General features: G+C 39.6%; 1 protein-coding gene across 1 annotated transcript in view; it reads left to right on the top strand.

The window, feature by feature from the left end:
* Positions 1-20,225, top strand: part of LOC109287792 (paired box protein Pax-3-like) — a 50,783-nt gene extending 30,558 nt beyond the window's left edge. Inside the window, exons 4-6 of the mRNA XM_019503078.1 lie at positions 165-379; positions 17,981-18,227; positions 18,759-20,225. Of these exons, the coding sequence (XP_019358623.1) occupies positions 165-379; positions 17,981-18,227; positions 18,759-18,793 (497 nt within the window). The 3' untranslated portion in view covers positions 18,794-20,225. The remainder of the gene's footprint in view (positions 1-164; positions 380-17,980; positions 18,228-18,758) is intronic.
* The last annotated feature ends 2,204 nt before the right edge of the window (positions 20,226-22,429 follow it).

Below are 22,429 nucleotides of genomic sequence, written 5' to 3' on the forward strand. Positions count from 1 at the left end.
CTATCCATTTAAATGTTGAGTATCATCAAATGTTAACTTTTGGGTCCTCTAGTATCTACCTGCAAGTTCTAACTGAGACTTCTTAGTGATAAATTTTATATAATGAATTTCTCACTTTCCTCATGATTCTCTGACATAACAAGCTACATTTCTTTTTCTTCTAGCTGTGTCTGATCCAAGCAGTACAGTTCATAGACCTCAGCCTCTTCCTCCGAGCACTGTGCACCAAAGCAGCATCCCTTCAAATCCAGAAAACAGCTCTGCATATTGCCTACCCAGCACCAGGCATGGATTTTCCAGCTATACAGACAGCTTTGTGCCTCCATCCGGGCCCTCAAATCCCATGAACCCTGCCATTGGCAATGGCCTTTCACCTCAGGTCAGTCCTGTGTTTTCAGACAGAGGATTTGCTGTATGCCAGAACCAAAGAGTCTATTCCCTGAGGCCGTAGTATAATGAATTGCCAAATTTAAACCATAATGTATTCTTTATACAAGCCACATGATTTCAGTTTGCTAGTTTCCTTTTTTTTTTTTCCTACTGACTGCATCAAGTGTCATAGCTTATATTTAATTTCAAGCGATTTATAATGTAATCATGAAGACTTCATGTTTACCTTTCATTGTCAAGCATTTGTTGTGTGTGGTTATGTTCCTTGAGATCCACACATAGGTAAAGTTCAGGAACACTGATTTTGTCTGATACGTTGTCAGCTAATAAACTTTTTCTAGTCTAAGGTCCCTTTAGGAAAACAAAGAGGTTTTACCAAATGGCCTAGAAATCACAGAGAAGTAATACTGAGAGAGTTCCAGCTGATAAGCAGTACACATTGGGATGAGCTATAATCGAGTTATAAATACATAAATTAGGAGTATTGCTGCTCTTTGGAAATATAAAAATGCATGAATACTATAATTGTTTTTCTAATTTGCATGAGCTTTTCTTAGGAGATCATGTTAATAAATTGCCTTGATAATTGAGTGTCAAGAGGTTGGTTAGATTTCCTACATGTGGCATCTGTCTGTAGTTGATGTTATTGCTGAAATATAGAGTCACACTTTTATTTGTGTGAGCTTCACTCAGGTGTTTGGGAGTACAGTCTATGAAATTCTGAGAAAAGTCACAAAGGGGATGCAATCTATAATTACAATCAGAAATCTCTTCAGGGCTGAGAGTGAGAGTTTTAACAGCTTTATCTTCTTTCTACCCTTTTTTTGCTCTCACTGGTTTGAAAAACAGAGAGAAGCTCGGAATGACACAAATGAAAAGTGAAAAGACAATTATACTCAATTACACACTAATCACTGACTATCACCACTGCCTAAGCAGCGAGAGGGCATTCTAATAGGCAGAAAATGAGATTTTAATGGCACAAAGGGTGGCCAAAATAACGACTCACATATCTTTGCCTCCTTCGTTTTCTTCAACTTGTGGTTTGCATCTCTGGAGTACAGTTCCTGGTTCCTGCACAACGGTGATAACTCTGTGCAGCTGAAAAGTTCAAAGGCATCAGAGTTGAAAAGAATGAATAGCAAAGGCAATGAAATAAACATTTTTGCCTAAAGGCAAAAGTTCATAAACCCTTTTTTGTAACAGTAAATGTAATTAAGTTTCATAGATTCCTATAGCACAGAGCAGGATACAAAACTTTATGGCTTAAACCTCAGTAGAAAAATACCAACATAAAAACAAACGGATGTACTTCCAACAAGACTTTAATGAATTTTGGTTTGAACAATTCTGATTTCTAAATGCAATCACCACAAAAGGCATGACATTAATTTAATAGTTTTTTTTTTTAATTACCAGATTCACAGTGCACAAGGCTTCCATAATTTAGACACTAATATCTTTCTGGAGTTCAGATTTAATCCATCAAAAGCAGTTGCTAGTGTCACTTTCAGTGTATATCAGTTCTGTCTATAGATTTCCCTTTCTTCCCCTCCCCTACCCCCTTTCAAAAAGTATTGTTCCCTGTGATATAGAATTTAAATACAACAGTGAAAAAATGCTGTGACATTTAGGTTAAGTGGCATAGAAAGCAATGAAGAGGCAAGTCTTTAGTATTTTGTTGACCATGCTTTGATGTGATCAAAAGGAGATCCTAGAACTGATCAGACTGATACAATTAGTTTCTATGTTTTTTCAAACCAGCCCGAATGTGGGAGACAACATTGTCTTCATGCTGTGAACTTTGTGTCTTCCTTGGCTACCTTTTTTCCATCCTGATCCTTAGAAAGTCTAACTTTGCTCTGTGCTTTTTACTAGGGCTGTGCGAAGCTTCGAGAGCTGATTTGATTTGGAGGAGCTTTGGCCCGATTTGGCAGCTGCATCTCCAAATCCAAATCGAATCGGGAGACCCATTAATCTCTTCAAATCAAATCAGAAGCCTCTGAATCAATTCAGAGAGAATTGGAGATTTTGCCATAGACTGTAGAGGCAGGCACTAGGCAGTGCCAGCAGAAGCAGCTGGGGGAGCGGCCAGATGAGCCCCAGCTTGCTGGCAGCCCGGGGAGAAGCCGCAGCTCCCCCTGCTGCTCCCCCAGCAGGGCGAGGCAGGCAGTGTTGGCAGCTGTGGGATTGAACTGGGAGCTGGGGAATCAAGCTGGGAGCTGCAGGGAATGATTGGGGGCTGAGGGAACAAACAGGGGCTTCCATCCAGCTCCCTGATCATTTCCCCCCAGCTCCTGCGGATTCTCCCAGGGCTGCAGGCTCAAGCCACAGCTATTCTGGCTGCCCCTTCTCCAGGGTGAAGCAGGCAGTGCTGGCAGCCCCAGGAGAAACTGCAGAGGCTGGGGGAATGATTGGTAGCTGGGGGATCAAACTGGGAACTGGGGCATTGAACCATGAGCTGGGGTGAACGAACAGGGGCTTCCCCCCATTTCCCAATTCGATCCTTCAGCTCCCAGTTCAATTCCCCAGTTTCTGGTTTGATCCCCTAGCTCCCAATCATTCCCCCCAGCCCCTGCAGCTTCTCCCAGGGCTGCCAGCACTGCCTGCTTTGCCCCAGTGTGGGGGTGCAGCTGGGAGAGCAGCTGGATGAGTCACGGCTTCTCTCGGGGGTGCTGGCTCAAGCTGAGGCTTGTCCAGCTGCTCCTGCCAGCACTGCCTGCCTGTATGATGTATGGCTGAATAAGATTCGGTGCTTGATATCTTCTGGATTCGGATTCAGCTGAATCAACTTGGGACAGTGATTCGAATCACTGAATTGAATCACTGTCCCTCCAAATCACCGAATCTGAATCCAAAGCGAATACTTTCTGCTTCGCGCAGGCCTGCTTTTTACCTGGTGCACAGAAAGTTGGTCAATAAAAAGCATGTTGATGTTACATGTTCATCCCTGAACATACTCAAGTACATTTTAATTTGTTCAAAGCTTTTGGAGGCTTGTTGGCAGCAGTACAAAAGTTTGTGAACTGAAGTAGTGAACTTTATTGGCTGAAGAAGACCTTTGTACTACACAATAGAAACACATTTTGGCAGAGCTGGCCTTTGGGCTCTGTAAAACTAATGGCTTTGGGACTCTCAGATTTAGGGATCTAGAGATTAAGGAGAAGCTTAACCCTCATAATTTTTACAAGTAAATCTCTATCCCCTTTGCTGGAGAAGGTCACCTTGAAGACATTAATTGCTCTGAACCTCCAACTGAGGCTGAAAGGAGCAAGCAGCTGGGCACCACATCTACAACAGAATGCTTCTGGAGGGCAAGTCTTGTACCTTTTATGTATAAAATATGTCAGTTAAGTTTTGGGTATGTCCCAAAGAATCATCTTTCAACCGTCCCTATCATCTGTAATTCAAATCTGTGCTTTCCTGGATGGGGATTTAGTATGCCTGGGCACAGAGTGAGATGGGAACAAAATCGTTTTATAGTCCTTTTGATAAATGTTATAGCAAATTCTGCATTTAAGCTGTTGTTTAAAAAAAAAATGAGGGCAGGGAGAGAATGGGGGAATGGGATCAAAATATAAATGCTGTACTAGTGACTTGTGGCACTGAGGTGGGAAAAGGCTTTTTGATGAGAAAGAACTGCTTTTCTTTATGGGTTATGTTGACCCAAGTAAATCTGTGTTATGTGCATGATCCATTAAAGTTATGTTTTTATCCATGACTGTCTCTCTCTGGCAAATACTGTGCAGGAACTATGTGCCAAACATAAATTTAAATTACAGTTAATTTTTCAGGAGAAGAATAAAAAAAATCACCTTCTGAATGGCACCTTCTGAAGGTCCTCTGATAAATGGAATCTAGTACGTACAGTCTGGCATTAGGTTCACAGGTTATAATTCTTAGTGGATATAAATCACCATAACTCCACTAATGCCTATGTCCAGCAGGTGAGCAACTGACACACGTACCTAACATTTTATTTCAATACAAGATATTTAATTTTTAAATTTGCTTCTGAGCTGACTGACATTTTAAAGTTTCTGTTCTTAGACAAGCAGTAGTCAAACTAAGATCAGAAGGTAAAAGATGACAAAAAGCACTAGGATAATGATTTTTTGGTACTCTTCATTAATTACCCATCATACTAGAAAATTCTTTGTGTTTCACATTTCGATTGATTTTTTTGGAGCAGAAATGAATGTCCAATGCACTTGTCTTCTATTGCCAGCAGTTTGCTAGAAAATAAAATAAAGCTCCTCAACTCGAGTTTAAACAAAAAGAGAGTGGGAAGTCCTATGTGTCTTCCTACTACTCAGCACTAGAGGTCTGCAGATCTCATCAGGGTGATTAAGTATTCTTCTGTTCAGTCTGGTTTGCTCATTATCACCTGGCTGTGGTGAGAAATCCTCTGTGTTTATAGACTTACAAAGGGTTGATCTTCATAGGAACAAGGCAGTGATTAATGGTTGAAGGAACTGGTGTCAAGTATTGTCCCTGTTTATAGTTTACTATTGCAGACTCTCAGCCAGTGAACTGGAGCTTTTTACGTACAGTTTCAGAATTGAGATTATTAGTGTGTAATGTATGTAAATTGCATATTTTTGTGTCGTGTCTGCTGTGCATATTATACAGCTTCTTGAATTTCATGCATATGTTTTATTGGAATATTGTGGTTTCCTTTCAAATTGAATTTTAGTTGCTGAATGCATTTTCGCTGGACAAACATTTGTTAATTTTGAACACTTCGATGCTACTGCCTATAAATTTAATAGTATGTACAGAACTCAAGACTGTTTCTGATCTGGCACATCATTGTTAGATCATGGCATTAACAAGTATCTCAAATTTCTTAGATGTCAGGAAAGAAAATAGCTGTCAAAACATATCTATTTCAAATGAAGATGTATGATTTTATAATAAATCAGGTTGTTATAAATATAGGATTTCATTATTTTGAATTTTTTATTTACATTCAAGACCAGACCTTTTACAGTGTGACAATGGAATCCCATGACCTCGTCTTACGCTCTTCTGATATGTAAAGGTAGTAAAATGTACTTGTCTTGTGTTTCCAGACGTTTCTGTTTCTAAAGAGCCTTATTTCAGAATTTGCTTGGAATCAGGTCCCAAGACAGTAATATACCAGGCATTGCTGTTCATCAGACCACTGATTTTCAACTTTTAGCACTCAAGTTACAAACATTTAAGCAGTGTCTGTTAAAGTGTTTGCTACAGAACTCAAATTGCTATTGGATGTTTTTTTTTCCCTATGGCTTTCCCTTAAAAAACAAAAACAAAAAAAGAAATGGGCCATACTAGTAGGTTAAGAGACAGCCTTAGAGCCTTTAGTGTACTGTCCATTTACAAATGGCAGGTCCATTGGCTGCATTTGTTGAACAGTTGTATTGGAGACTGCATCTCTTTCAGCTTCTCAGTTCTTCAATTTTACCTGAAGCTCAACTATAGTCTGGATTAGAAGTAACACTTCAGCCTTTCCCATGAGCAGCACTGAAAATGTGACCTGCTTGAAAATTTCTTTCATGGGTTTTCAGAACATTTAATTGTCTGAGACTGTGCTCAGATGTAACACTAAGCCATTTTTTTTAAGGAGGGAGGGACTTAATGCATGCCAGCTGAACTAATGCAAGTTTTTTTTCTGTGCGTTCTTTACTGATACAGTGAAGTTCAGTCACTCTCACTTTAAGCTTGAATGAAAGAGGTATAAAGTTACAACAGTTTGGTTTCCACTTAGAGTGGAATACAGGACACAAGTTAAAATTATAGCAAATAAGTTGTAAAGTACCATAATTTTAAATCACTTTACATGTTCATCTGTTTACACTCCAAACCCAAATTTGAGAATGTTTCTGTAGCCTTTTCACTGAGGGAAATTCACGGTGCTATCTTAGATCACAGGGCTCTGTAGGAGTGCATTACTTCTCATCAGTTTGAAGCATGGGATCCCATGTCAGCTCTTGATTAAGAATCTTTTAGTCAAAAGAAAGAGATGCTTGTACTATCTTGCTAATTCTGTTTTTTAAAACAACAGCAAATTGCTGAAAACTCGCATTTCCTCATTAAGAATTGGAAGGGTGGGAGCAATGAGTTCCTGTGCTTTATCTAATTGACATAATGAAGTTGGTCTTGAATTGGATTCCCTTAGAAAAATGTTTTTCATGTTGGATCAGTCTAATAGAGTCCTACACCACTCACTCAAACTCGTGATGTGCATCAAAAGTGCTCTTGGCTTTATAAATTGTTCAGCTGGTGACCAACCAGCATGAGCCAGAGGTCATGGACTTCTTAACTGAGCAGCTTGTTTGCATCAGGGAAATTTGCCTGAGCACAAATTTTCTAAGAAAAGCCATAAGATGGCAACAAGTGATATTTAGCAAATGGAGTTTTCCGGTAACTTTATCATTCAGGTTCCCTGTCTTATCAGAAATTAATGAAACCTGGTTTTCTTATAACTACAGAGAGATACAAATAGTATAGACTTAAATTTTCAAAGTGACTATGTGTTGAGTCTTAAGGACCTGATTTCTCTGATGGGGGGTTTACCATAAACTTAGAAAATCACATTTCTTTAAAGTGCCTGAAGTTGTGCAATCTAAATTGAGGTACCCCAAACCACTAGACCTTATAAAAATGTAAGCCAATGTTGTTGTTGTTTCTGAGTAGTGAAATATATAAGCAGACTGAACACTGGCATTCAGAAATACAATGTAACATTTAATCACGCCAGAAGTCACAGAATATGTCAATGCTAATGATTCTCACAGTTTGACAGCCCTCAAATAATATTAAATATGATTCACTTTGGCAGTTTGTATTCCTATATATCTGAACTTGTCTTGAGACATATATGAAGATATTGTTCACTTAAGAGCTCTCAGTGTTCATGACTTTTTTACAGTTTGAAAAAGCCATGATTTTCTGTATGCCAAATATCTCTGCCCTTAAACTGTTTGAAATTTTTGTCCCTAGAAATGTTACGTGAAAATCTCTCTTTCTCTGTCTGTCTTGAATTAAAAAACTGTCAACACCAACAATCGTCAATATCTTAACATTTTTCTATTACTGTCATTCACATTTGTGGAATATTTTATCAATATTTTGCATGAAATTACATCAAGATCATTGTTGAATATTTCTGTTTACTATGAATATGAATTGCTATGAAAATGGTTGATATAAATTTGAATATACATTTTTTTATCAAACTGTTTGTTAAGCATCATGAAAACTTTTCCAAAAACAGAAAATAGACCTATTCTGGACCATGTGAAATAATGGAAACAGTTTTGAAATCACCCTCTCCAAATTTCTCAGTAATTGCTGGTTAGGATAGACTTTTTCTGTGCGGTATTGAATGTGATTACAGTTATTAAAATAAGTTTTGTTTCTACTTAATACCTTCAGAAGTAATTGAACCTCTTGTTAGGTGAACAATCTTAATCAACCCTTTATAGAGTATGTGTTTTGGAATGCATTAGTGAGTTTCCAATTCATTAATGAATTTACAAAAATGGCAATGTCAATAGTAATCTGAATACCTGCATATTTATTCAATAAGGAGCTGGTATATGAATTAATGCTTTATAATAGGTAGTTGAAATAAAGCTCACTTGACTCATTAATTATGCACTATATTTTGGTTTTCTGAAGAAACACTTATAAATGTGCACAGTTCAGTGAAAGGCATATATATTACAATGATGTTCACTAAGACTGATATTCACCCTGTGCTGTGAACCTGTAGAAGACACTGTATAAACCCCAATTCAGCCTCTCAAAATCAGGTTAAAGAGCACAGGGGCGAATTTCACTCCAAAATGTTTTGCTATAATAGGTCACTAGCTTATCCTTCCTTATGCCATGATTTATATGTATAATTGTTCTTGAAAGTGTTCAGATTTGGACTGCTAAGGGGATTTCTACTGCTCAAAAGAGCAATATGTATTTTATTCTATATATAATGGAGAAACTTATATGCAAGAAAGTCTGTTTTCAGTACTAACTTGCACCCTAGTCTAATGTGGGGCATACTGAAAGTCTGATGAATACCTGCCTTTGTTGCCTGTCAGAATACATTTATTGGTTTTATTTATCAGGCTTTACCCTGGGTGGGCAAAATGCGGCCCGTGGGCTGGATGCAGCCCGCCAGGCTATTCTATCTGGCCCATGGGCCCCCCCCAAAATTTAGAAAATTTATATTTACCTCCCTCTGGCTGCCTGTCATACACCCCTCAATGGCTTGCCAAAACTCAGGAAGCAGCCCTCCACCCAAAATAATTGCTCACCCCTGCTCTACCCACTTGCTCCTGCTCAGTGTACACCAAATCTTGGACATGAGGTAGTACAAGTGCCTTTGAGTGACCGTGAGGGTACTCGGCAGCACTGTTCTTAATCTTTCTGTCTTGGGAACACCATGACCCCTCCTAAAGTGGTAACACGGCCTCATTTCTGGGATTTGGCATGTGTTGAACAGGAGCAAGGAGGGGAAGGAGGGGCAGATTTCTTGGGAACAGTCCCAGGCACAGGGCAGAAGTAGCAAAGGGAAGGCCTAAGTAAGCAGGTTTTTATAGGATACAGGGGGTGCATCTACACAAGACACTATGGTGCAGTTTAGCTTGTTGCTACTGAGCAGTTGCACTGCTGTGCACTAACCGTGCAGCGACAATACTGAGCAGCAGTAACAAGCTACAGTGCAGTAGGTTGTTGCTACTGTGCAGTAGCTGTAGTAGCATTAGGGTAAAAAAAACATGCAGCTACGGTACTGTACAGTAATGCCGGTTACTGCTTGCTTATGCAAATACTAAATGACTGCACGGTAACAATTGCACAGTCCACCACACATGTAGACGTGGCCAGGTATCCCAGTAAGACTTACTGGATACTCAACCAATGAGACTAAACCCTACAGTTGAGTCCTTTAACAGATTATATCACTCTGCTTATCTCTCCAGTTGACTTCAGTGGGAGTCTGTATGCAACATGCTTATTATTATTATTATTATCATCTCTTGTTTAAACAAAACTCTGAATGGTGGTTCTGCAAATTCTCACTGGGCATGAACTGCCAGTTCTGGCTCACTTTTTTAATGACTAAATGACCTTACTTTAATTACAGAGAGGTGATATGTGAGAGCGCCTAAAAAGCACAGCTGCAGGACAGCTGAGGTGTTTATCTTGTCCATCACAGCCTCTTTAATTTGTGTGTGGGATGAAGTACAAGGGGAAGGAGGGGAAGGTGGGGGAAACGTATTCACTGAGGGGGAATGATCTAATTGCCAATTTGAACATGTGTTATGGTCTTACATGGACAGTCTTAGCCACTCCTGAAGCTACAAGATTGACTAAAAAGAAATCTCAAGAGATTGAAAATAATATGTTTGGGTCCTTTTAATTTGCCTTCTCATTCTTTAGCATCTTTGTGTAGTCTGTGGGAGCAATGTATCCAAGCCTAGATGTTCCCAAGCACTCTAGCCTATCTGCTCCTGCTTACCTGTTCTCTAGGGACAGACATTAAAAAAGCTGGAGCCTGAATTGATTCAACCTTTTCTGGTTAGTCTAACCTGCAGAGAGTGAGCTGGTTTGTAACAGAACAGACATGTGAGCACATACCTGCAGTTGCTCAAGCCAGGTGTCAGGGGTGCTAGAGTGTACCCTCAGCTGCAGGGAAGCTGTGCAGAGGGGTATATGGCCACTCCGGGCTGAACAAGCCAGAGAGGGGTTTAATTCGCACCTCCCTGTCCCACCAGCAGGGACCTGAGCCAGGTCTGCCGGCTGGTCCCCCCTCCTGCTGCAGCACCAAGCACCATGGCCCCTGATGCAGAAGGGGCAGGGAGGAGATTTAGTTTCTCCTCCAGCCCTACAGGCAGCCAGGGTAGAGGGAAGACTGGCTCCTTGCAGTGGAATAGGCCTCTGCTGTCCCCTCTGTGGAAGGGTGGGGGGAAGGCGAATAACCTCATCCCTGGCCCCCTCAAGGGGCTGTATGGGCTGGCTAGGGCTCTGCCAGGCCACTATAGTAGGAAGGGGCAGGGCCCTTGGTGGAAGCAGCAGTCCTTCATAATGTCCAGCCTAAGCCCCTTCCAGGTGGGGGGGGGCCCACAGCAGGGTTTGCAGAGCTAAAGCGGGCTGCACACAGCAGCACTGGGGCCTGGAGGGGGCCAGAGCCCCCCACACTGCCACCACCACAGCCACTTTTCCCACCCAGCAGCACACGCCCCCCCCCCCCCGGAAGGGGCTCCTGCCCTGTCACGGTTGCTCCTTCCTTGCTGCTCCAGTGGCCAGGCAGGGGCATTGCCAGACGCCACAGGCTGTGTGAATCTGGCCTGCAGAGGGGTCCTGCCAGGCTGAGCACCACTCCCTGGGCTTGCAGTGGGGCTGCGGCTGCTCTGTGGTGGGACTGCCTTTCTCGGAAGAGGGGGGAGGGTCTCTTCCCCCCAGGCTGAGCAGCCATTTCTCTCCCACCACTGCTGCTAAGCCTGGATAGGGGAGCCTGAAGCTGGTGCGGGCTGCATCCGGTGGTCCCTGCCTGTACCGCAGGACTGAAGCCAGCAGCAGCAGCAGAAGCAAAGGAGCTGCTGTGGCTGGGCTGCCAAGAAAAGCAGTCCTGCTGTGGAGCAGCCCCAGCCCCGCTGCAAGCCCAGGGAGTGGTGCTTTGGCCTGGCAGACTGAGGGACTCACCAGGGGCCAGACAAAGCACCTCCCTGCTCTGACTCAGGAGCAGAGGGGGAGGGCCAGCCTGGCCGGGCTGCACCACAGAGCCCAGCCCAAAGAGCATGCCAGGGTGCTGGGGGTTAATCTTAAATCAGCAAGGGGTCTGCAACAGACCATGCATAAACCAGTTTGAACCAAATCAGTTAAGTCTGATACTACATTCAATCAAGTTTATCTTAAACTGGTTTCAGCCATTTTGAAACCGTCTATGTGCACTGAATGTCTGTTCTGTTACAGGTTTAAACCAATTTCTGATCACTTAAATTGGTTTATGTATAATGTCTGTCCCTAGCCTAGCTGGCTGGTTGCTAAGGTCCTGAAGGGAGACCTGAGCTGCTTAAAAGTTTGGAACATGTGACCGAGAGAAGACGATTGCAGTGTGTTTGGGAGTTCCTGTGCCAGGACATGCCTTCACTGTGGTGTAGCGGTATTCTCTGGGTTCATGCATTTTTTTGCACAGCTATTAGGGCCAGAGACTTTGCTTTTGTAAAAAAAAATAAAAATAAAGAAGAGGATATTCTCACATAAACACACTCCAGGATCTGTGACTTAAACAAAGACACCAAATACTGTGAGGTTTATGATGAAATTGTGAGACTTGGCAATATTCCCTACATAAAAGGGTATTTCACTAAAGACCACATTCTCCTGTCATTTATACCAGTGTAACCACTGATACATATGCGTGTGAGATCAGGCCCTATTTGACTGGGGTACATAAAGGGCCAGATCATCACATGCTTGAAGCCAGTGGATTGGCTCCCAGTGATATGAGATAAGTATTTGTGGCTCAGATCCTGTGCTTGCTAGATTGGTAAAACTTCATATACCTACTGTTTGGGAGTAAGGAACATACAATTTTTCATTCATGTATCTCATTCCTTTTTAATGGATTTTGAAAAAAATGTTAATTTTTAATGGATTGAAATGTAGCTTTTTTAATTTATAAAGATTTTTGGCGTGATAGGTTTTGATTTTGAGAGATTTTCTATGTGAAAAGAGTTACCAGCAGGTATGTCATTCATCTTAGAAACAGTTTGAAATTTTCTGTGCTAGTGATGAATGAGGGTATCTGACCCACATCTGTTTTACATTAGAATGGAACATTGCCCTGACATCGTTAGGAGCATTTGTCAAGATTCCCTGGACAGAGCTTCTGTAAATTACATGCTGCAAATGTGTCAGGGTCAGATAAGAGGATATCATTAACTGTACTAAAGTTTACTCATGATTCTGTCAGTTCAACTTAATACGTTAACTGCCAACAATTTTCCTTGAGCTGTTTCATTAAATCTTTCATTCAGAGAAGCTAAGAGGAAAAAAAAGGTATCACTATACCCCCAAATATTGCACATGTTCTTTTCTCATAAATCATATTAATTGCAGACATGGTCAGAAAGCATATTAAATGCAGGCATGCGTAAATGAATTAAAACATATGAGAATTTTATTATGCTTATGGTAGGTCCAACGTATTAAAATACCAGTCATATTAACTGGCATAATGTTTCATTTAAATGGAATAAGCTTTTTCTCAGTTTAATGGGCTTTATTTTGTTGATAATAGATATACTTTATATAATAGCTGATAATGGACCAGATGTTGCCCACACATTTTTAAGGCTTTTGTTATCCACTTCTGGGTCAGATCTTCAGCTGGAGTAATTTTTTTGCCTGAAAAGGAACTTTGCTGATTCCCACAGGTTGAGGGTTTGCCCTAAGAAGTGTATGTGCTGTTTCACTTTTTTATTTTTGGGAAGTAACTCTCTGTTTCTGCATATTTAGCTTGTTATAGTTTGTTGTATTTATTTGTGTAGTTTTGTCTGCAATTAAAGTTTAGAGACAGATTACTTTAGGATGTAAATATGTTTTATTATAGAAATGCAGTGGTTAGCTATAAGTTCCGGGTTACTTGTTTCCCTTATGAAGTAGAACTTGGACATATTGCTCTTTTTGGGCCTGAAACCACAGGCCTGATCCTTTGACATCATTAAATACTGAATAGGAACTGCAGCATTTGGCTTTACAGAAATATGGTTTGATATAATACACATATACTTTCTGGGAGTCTTCCATTGCTTTTAAGGGAAACAGAATTTAACCTGTATAACTATGAAGATAATTTGATCTTCCTCATATAGTGTCAGACACTTTGTTGGTGACTATCAGTGTAACTTATGTGGAGCTATTCTGGTTTAGACATTTGGAAATTCTGATCAGCACAGCTCTGACCCATGTATGTCTCTTGTCTGAGTGTTGAGCACCATTTAATATAGGTTAGAAGGATTGGAACTTTAATGGCTTTCTAATTGATTAGGTGAAAGTCAGCCATGCCCTTCCTGTAACTCCTTGTATGGATGATAAGGTCATGACACATACCATAAGAGAGATTTCTGCCTTTAGGCTACTTCCCTTGTAGCTTTGAAATAGACACAACCAAAAATCTAATTATTTAGATGCTAATCAACTGCAGGATAATTCCTAAGGCCTCTGAAGAAGATATTTCTAAGAAGACAATTACAGTTCAAATTCAGATTTTTCATCCTTGAAGATGTAGAGCTATGTCAGCCATGTCAAGACGTTTCAAACCATCTGATTTATTAGATGGTCTCCATTTGATAGATTGCTGACAACAGCAGTTAACGTAGGATTAAGTTTAGATTCTGAATGTGAAATCCCATCACAAATTTGTTATTTCAGTTCCTCAGGAAATACCGGTATGACTTGCAAATGGTACCACTGATAAAAGTGAGCCTTCTCTAAAATACCAGATTGAGATGTACCCAGTGTTTAGACAGATTCAGAATCTGAACCTGGATTGAAAGCCACATAAAAAATTCAAGGTTGGTTTCTGATTCTTAAATCAGCTAGGAGATACAATACTGTCTCCTAACACTGCCGAGCTTGGGAGTCCACAATTTGCAAAGGGCTAAATGCTCTATCTTGGGTCCTTTTCTATTGACAGCATATGCTAGAACTGTTTTGAGAAAGAATTAAAGGTGATGGGAAAAAATGTTTGCCCAACTCAACAAACAGCCCAGGCAGGCTCTGATCCTGTAGTCCTCACTCAGGGAAAACTCCCAATGGGACTTCAATGGGACTGTTAATAAGAGAGTTAGGAGAGCAGGCTTTGACCTATTATGTAAAGAAATTTGAATAGAATAAGATAAAGCAATGACTCAAATAGTTTTGGGGATGAGAACAGGAAAGTTTGTGCAGTAATTTGCAGCGTTATTTTAGATCTCTGATAAACTGTATATTTTAGACTGTAGTCAAAATCATGATACTCATGCCAAAGTAAACATTTTCCAGACTAGTCATTTTCAATGTCAGCATTAACTTACATTATGGGTTTCCCTTTATTTTAAATCTGTTAGATGTAATCTGAAAGAAGAAAGATTAATTCAAGGGAACTATAGTATGGAGCACACATGCAGATTCCAGTATTAGGGGCCCTGCTAGCAAATCTTGGAATGCATAATCTTCCAATCAAACAAAGAAGTTTATTTGTATCACTTCAACTGGAAATCATCCTACTACATTCTTCTGAAAAATTGAAGGAAGTTCAATTGTTGAGGGTCTGACCAAGATGAGGGGAAAACATATCCAGTTCTTTACAGCCATTGCGGGGGTTGCCACCATATTTGTTAAGTGGAAGTTTATGAGTAGAATTGAGCTACTAACTGATTTTAAAAAAAATTCAGTTAATTGACTGTTCTTGAAAATGGTTTTGTGTTGACCTGAAATTAAACATTTTTAATTTTTTGGGTAAATTAAAAAGAGAAAGAAAAAGAGTGTTTTGTTCAAATGAAATAGTTCATTCAACCTGAAACAAAATGCTTCCTTTCAGCAATGAATTTAACAGTTAAAAAATAGAATTGAAAGACATTTCTTAACAAAAGGTCATTTTAAAATTGAAATATTTAAAAATAACATACTTTTTGAATTAAAATGAATTATTTAAAAAAAGTTTGAACATTTTAGATATGTGTTTTCTTTTTTCTTCTACAGTTTGAATAAAACAAAAATAATTTTCTTAGTATTTTCATATAGCTAAATCTTCCTCCCCACAACTTTATTTGGAGAGTTAAAGAAAAAAAAAACCATTGCACATATTCCTGCTTATCTTTTCTATAGGATACATGTGATGCATATCCTTGATTCATGCATTTTGATGTCATTATAACCACAGCTTCCTGAATCTGACTCACCTTGTGCTAATCTTTTTGGAAGTTTTCCCTTCCATTGAAACCATGATCTCCAGTCCTGTTTTTCCTTTTCTTTATAAAAACCAAACAAAACTCAGTGGTGGCAGTTCAGGGGTCACCAGTAGCACTACAAAAATAAATCACTGTATTCATTCAATGAAAAATTAAAACAGTCCAATAAAGGACATCTGCCCTCAGAATGGTATGGGCTCATATGAAGGTAGAATTGGTCCCTAAAACAGTAATCACTATTTTAAGTGTTTCTTTTAAGGATAAGACGGAAGAGTAAGTAAGGCAAAATAATTACAAACAAATCTTAGAAATTCATTCATGATGTTCTAGGGCAGTGGTTCTCAAACTTTTTTGGGTCACAAAATGCCTTTTATAAGTTATGCTGCTGTGTATCCTTGTGCTTCCATGCTGTGGATAAAAAAAATACTATTTTGTGTTGTTACAACCACTGTAACCTCTCCAACAATTTAAGACATTGTGGATTTACTTCATTTTTTATTTTTATTTTTTATTCCTAAATTTATATTTACATTTTCCCTCCTGCATTCCCATTCCTTCTTCTTGTGCGTCTTCTTGGAGCTCACCATATACCCCAGTTTTGGAAGCAGTCTTCTAGGGGAATTGTGACTTCAGTTTCTGAATATACAGATTATCTAGAAGCTCCACTGGGTCCTGTGTATATAATCTCAAGCCTATTTCTCAAGCCTTAAAGTGGTAGGAATTCCAACAAAAGGGAGCAGTTTTCACCACATGTTGTAAAATAGAGTAGTCCTTGGAAAGTAAACATAGATCAAACTATAGTATGAGGAGGATATTTTCAAAAATAAGGAATTTAGCAGCACAAGTCTTGTTGGCTTACAGTGAGATGTGTGCTCCTGAATTGCTTAAGTGCTTTGGAAAAATCTAGTCCTGAATTTCCATAGAAAATTCCTACCAGGGAGTTGGGCTTTTATATTTTGCAGTAATCTCTTCCCCACTCCCCCTTGTTGATTTCATATCTATAAGAAGTTTATTAAACAAGTCCCAATAGTCCAGAAGCCAGTGTAGAAGAGCAGTACTGTTGCCTTCTCTAAGGCAGTGAATTGGTTTGGGAATCTGTGACATGCACTGTAGCCTTTTCTTTCAGCATTTCTTTACAGACTGGTCACATGCTGCAGACAACAGTACATGAGTTATGCCCACTCTGCCCTAGCCAGTAAACAAATGTTCTCTAGAGTTCTTTGGGGGCTGCCTATGGTACACTGCAAATGCATTGAATTGAAACTGTTTTTGGAGGCTAAACAAATATGACTTGGTAAGTTTCTGGTGGCTGTAAGAGTCTCCCTTGTATAATGTTTGTATAGCACCTAAAACAATGTGCTCAGGGGTAGGACTAGGGCTGCTGGGTGCTACTCCAACACAAACAGATAAAAATAAATATTTTTGCCATCATTTGCTTAGCTCTATAATCTTATTCTGCTAGGAAGTTTTCTGTCATTACAAGTATAGTTTGTTTCTTACCACTATTTTAGAAGCAAAACTAAATATTTGCTGGGCGAGTCTACATGTGCATTTACTGTGCATTAAATTTACTACATAGTAATTTACTGCACAATAAAAAGATTTAGGCCAGTGTCTATATGTGCAGGCGTTAATTGCAGTAATGCTCTGTGTGGATCAACTTGAGAGTAAAGTAAGTCCAAAGTCAGTTCACATACAGTGTTACTGCTCAGTAAGGTGTCTACACGTGCATTACTGCACAGTAACTAATCGGGCATAAATTTGATTCCTGTATGATGCAAGTATCAAATTTACACCTAAGTCAGCATAAGTTGCCATATTTACTGTGCACTGTGGGTGTGCACATGTAGACAACACTTATACTGCACAGTAATTTTAGGTTACTGTGCAGTAAACATGCACATGTAGATCTGCCCACTGAGAACCTATTTATAACTGCAAAAGAGAAAATAACAGTTGTTTAAAGATGCAGTATCTAGAAAAGCCACCACGTTAGAAAAGAGTGAGCCTCTTATATAGTAAAGTTGACCAGAACAGTCGTTAGGACTGAGTTGGTGTTGCTATCCCATTTCAAACTGTGAAGTTTAGAAGCCTTAAAATGGGATCTAAACCTCAATTTACTATATAACTATCTTGTTCTTTTCTGTCTGATGTGGTTATTTTTCTAGATATTACTGATCTGGTTGAACTGGTCTTTATGAAGAATGTGAAATGTCTTGTATGAGAAAATAAACAAAGAACAATGGAGCTTTTGGGTTTGGGGAGCAGCACCATAAAATGTTAGATTATGACCAAGGAGCTATTTCCTCTTCTTTACTTCTCTTATCATTATTGAATCCCTAAGGAATAAACATCCACAGAAATCCCAACTGTCACATGTGATCAGACATTCTAAAAGCATAAAAGGGTTTTTCTCTGTACCCCTGTACATTAATTTTTTTGGAATGCCAGCCATAAGTTATCATTTAGGTGCATGATGTAACTCTTTTTTCTCTTTGAATTAGGTACCCAAAGTGCAGGTCAAATACCAAGTAACAGATATCTTGGGAAATTAAATAACAGACTTAATTATTCTTGTAGCAACATATGAAATACAGTTGTTCATACATCTTAACCTTCTCTCATTATTATACTTTTTATTTTAGGTAATGGGACTCTTGACTAACCATGGTGGTGTACCTCACCAACCCCAAACCGACTATGCCCTCTCACCTTTAACTGGGGGCCTAGAACCAAGCACCACTGTATCAGCCAGTTGCAGTCAGAGACTAGATCATATGAAAAGTTTAGACAGCCTGCCTACATCCCAATCGTACTGCCCACCAACCTACAGTACTACAGGTTACAGTATGGACCCCGTCACAGGCTACCAGTATGGACAGTATGGACAAAGTAAGTATTTGATCAACGGGATGACAGGACATATCCTTAGCAGGGCAATTCTATCTTCATTGTATTTTTCTGCTCATAAAGAAAATGGTGAAGACTGATATATAAACTATGACTGCTACTTCTCTTCATAATAGAACTGTGTTTGCACTAGGATAACTGATTGTTCAAGCAAGATTTCTGCTGCATAATTATTTTCTTAAGTGATGTCAACAACATCTTGATGTTATTAATTGTTGAGACATGAAACCTGATTGCCATTAGGTAAAACATAAGGGTTGTCCAAAATGAAATAACCACTGGCATTCCAGTATTAGAAACACATGTTCTTAATGAGGTCAGTTCAAGAATCATTATAGTATATAATCCCAGATATACAGAGTTTTGTCAAACTTGTCCTAGGAATAAAAATATTAGTCCCTTTCCTTTGATATATCAGTATTAAATATGACAATGTCAACCTGTAGTTGACATTGCCCCTTGCTGTGAGGTGGTCACAGCATGACTTAAAAAGCTTCTTTTGCTTTCTTGCAGGTGCCTTTCATTATCTGAAGCCAGATATTGCATAAATGAACTGTCCGCTTCAAGTTAAAGCTGGTCTTGTTTCTGGTCTCACTCCAATGCTTGGATAGGAGGAATCTTCTCACTGACACGCAGCCCAAACCAGGGCAATCACAATAAAGATACATGATTGTTATGTGCTTTTCTCCCGTCATTACTTTCAGTAGACATTCAGACATTAGGACAAAACAGTTCAGAAGACAAAGACCAAGAGCAGTATTAAATAAACAAATGCAGCTTGGTTCAGTATGGGCAGGTATCAAAACTAGCAAAGTATTTAAAACTGCTGACTGACAAAACATTCCATTTTATGTTGCCGAAAAAAGCAGGCGTTGATTTGAACGGATGGAATGTTCTAAAACGTAACAGTTGATCCCTGTAGATTCTGACTCGTCTGATATCCAATGCTGACTTTACGATGACTTTAAAACTGCTCAGTTTATGAAGCATGGGCAGGAGAACTTTTTAAAAGTTTACACACTGGAAATTGACATCAAGAGGAAATGTTGCAGTCAGTAGGATGCTAGGATAGATGTAAAAGGCTTCCAGAATAAGTTATTGGTTATCTTATCACTCTTTTGTAATTATGTTGTCAATAAATGTCACTTGCAAGTTTTGCTTTACAACAAATGAGATGATGTGTAACACAAAGAAAGTTTTGCCTTTTTTTTGTGTGTCCATGTTACATTCTGAATCAAAAAAAGGAAAAAAATCACCAACAAAGTGACTTTGTTTTCCATAACTGCCTAACAATGTGCAATACTGTGTACCTCACACAAACTTTGGGATCATCCAAAGTGATAGATAGAATCAGAACTATATTTTTCCAGGTACTTTTATTTTTGCAGTATATAATTCATTGTAATAAAATGCAGAAGTGTTGTAGTCTGATGGTCAATAGAAATCCAGCTCACTAATCATGATTAAAAACCATTTTCAGGAAACCATACAATGAAATGATTACGTTTACATTCTTTTTTTAGTGACCTACAGGACGTGAACTGAGATATTCCTATACCTGATGTGTTCTCTTAAATTATACAGTGATATCCAATATAGGAAAAAATAGGAACCAAGGTTTACATAAGTTTATGTTGTGACATTTTAGAATGTCAATAAATTTGTGTTTTGAAATGTTAAGAGGAACAGAAAAATGGAAGGCAGCGTTATTTATTTCTCTTGATTCTTGGTACAATGAGTGAGGTAGGGCACAAATACATTCCTTTTAGTGTTAAGGACTATGAAGTAGTGAGTTAGATTAGGTATAGTACAGAGATTAGGTCGCACATTAGTCTTAAAGGGTGATGGAACAAAAGAAATATTATCTTTGTGTTGCAGCCTCTACCAACAGCACGTGTTGTAAAAATGTCTTTCATGTAAAAAGTGCAGTAAATATTTACTATTTATATTGAATAAACAGTTATGAAGACTTGCAAAGCACTTATTATTTTGTCCTAAAATGTGGTATTATGCTTAGTGCATTGATTCGTTTTGACCTGAATATCGTGAAGAAATAAACCATTTTATTTTCAATTCAAACTGCATCATTATATAAGAGATTTAAGATGGGGGTAGCCATCAGCAGCCTATGAATCCATGGGCTATTAATGACATACAATCCTTGTGGTTAAATTACTCATTTTCAAGTGGCACCTGTAAAGCATGTTTCCTCACCACTGTATGAGGAAACGCATTTAGTTTTTGCTATACGTATATAGATGGATAGACAGTCCTGAGTCCAGCACAGACAGACAGACAGAGCAGGTCTCTTGGCATGATTTCATAAACTGTGGAGCTTCATTTTATAATGACTGTACATATCTACCCATTCAAATATTTATTTTCCTACAGCAAGCTCAAATAATTCTAAGAAGGACACAAGTAAATTTCACTGAAAAAGCAGATTTTTTTTTAATAAAGCTTCAAATGTCTGAGGGAAGGGGAAATGATATGCTACTGGGACTAATAGATTAATGTTTTTTCACATATTTTTGAAGAAATTAAAAATTCTACTCTTGATATTTTTCTGTGTTTAATAAACTTTCCCCCTCTCACTGGAAAAGTGAAAGAATTGGAAGGGGGGTGGGGAAAGGGAATTCAATTGAGAAGAAACACTGGAAAAAATCTGTAAAATAAACAAAATTAATGAAAATTCTTATTTTGGTCACAAAGCTGCCTCTTGTGGGATATTTTTCCCTACTTTCAGCTTTAAGTCTTTGCTTTCTTTTTGAATCCTTTCTGTGGTCCTGTTGCCTATCTTCCTTTCAGTCTGAGGAGGCCATTCCTCCAAAGATTCCTTTCTAGTTGTGATCCCCTTTTACAGAGTCAAATAACCTGGCACCTTTGATAAGCAGTAAATTCACTTAAAAAATATATGATGAATAACTAGCTTTCTATGTATGCTACAGGAAAACACAGGCTGTCATTTCACTTGTTCTCTTATGTAGGCCCTATATCCCTGTTGAGGATTTGGCATTCTAAAAGCATGAAGATATGAAGGTTCATGAAATCTTGTGACTCATGCTTGCACAATTATCACATCACCAGGGATCTGGGTTTTCTGTTTGCTGTGGCAAAATGTAGCAAAATGTGGATTTTCTCCTTTAAGGAGAAAAACCTGGGAAAGTGTAGGTTTGCCCTTGCAGGATGGCTGAGGGGCTGCTTAGGGCTGTGGAGAGCAGAACACAAGGGGTGCCATGTGCATATGTGCGCGCACACATGCACGTGGCAGCCTGGCAGTGTGGTGGAGAGCAGTTCTCTCAGCTTCCTCCAGGTAAGTCTATGAGGGTGGTGGTGGGGGAGGGCACAGGTATTTGTCAGGGGGCTGGGATGGCATAGACAAAGCATTGGGAGGGGGTATGTGCCCCCCCCCCCAGTTTTCTGCACCCACAGCAGGAGGCAGGGCTGCAGCCTGGTTGGACCAGGTCTGGGCAGGAATTGCCTCTGTGGCCCAGTGGGCAGGACCCGGTGCAGGATGGCGTGCAGTGCCAGCATGGCTGCCAAGGTGAGGCACCACCTGCCTACCTGGCAGCATCAGGGGGCTCTGCACTACTGCTTCCATGCCTCACTTTGGCCATGGCGGCATGACGCTCCCTTCCATTCTGGGTCCCACCTGCAGCCCCATGGCCCATGTCCCTCTGTGGGTGCAGAAATCTGCACGCACATGTCCACTCACCCCTCATTACGGCTGTGCAAAGCTTTGGATTATGATTTGGATTCAGAGATGATTCGGATGATTTGGAGGTCGAACCTATGAATCCAAATTGAATCACTGGAAGTTTTAGGCTTTCTGAATCAAGTCAGAGCTTCCAAATCAATTCAGAAAAGATTCGGTGATTCGGAGATTTGGCCGTAGGGTATAATGAAGAATCAATGAAATATATATAGCTTTGTTGTCTTTTACTGATTCATATGAAACTTGCAGGGATGATAGCCTCTGCTGAGAGCATGATGCATGCCAAGCATCAAGATGATAAGTGCAGGGGTTTCTGGGAAACTTTACCACAAAGTCCTGAAAGCAAAACTCATATCACTTGTGTGTATTAAGCCACACTGGGGTGAAAACTGCAGAGGTGGTAGCCCTTGCTGAGGCCACAAAATCTACCAAGTTTCAAGAAGATAGGTGCAGGGGTTTGGGGGAAACT

This window comes from Gavialis gangeticus, unplaced genomic scaffold (assembly GCF_001723915.1).
Source record: "Gavialis gangeticus isolate Ggan-Ray unplaced genomic scaffold, GavGan_comp1, whole genome shotgun sequence".
Taxonomy (NCBI): domain Eukaryota; kingdom Metazoa; phylum Chordata; order Crocodylia; family Gavialidae; genus Gavialis; species Gavialis gangeticus.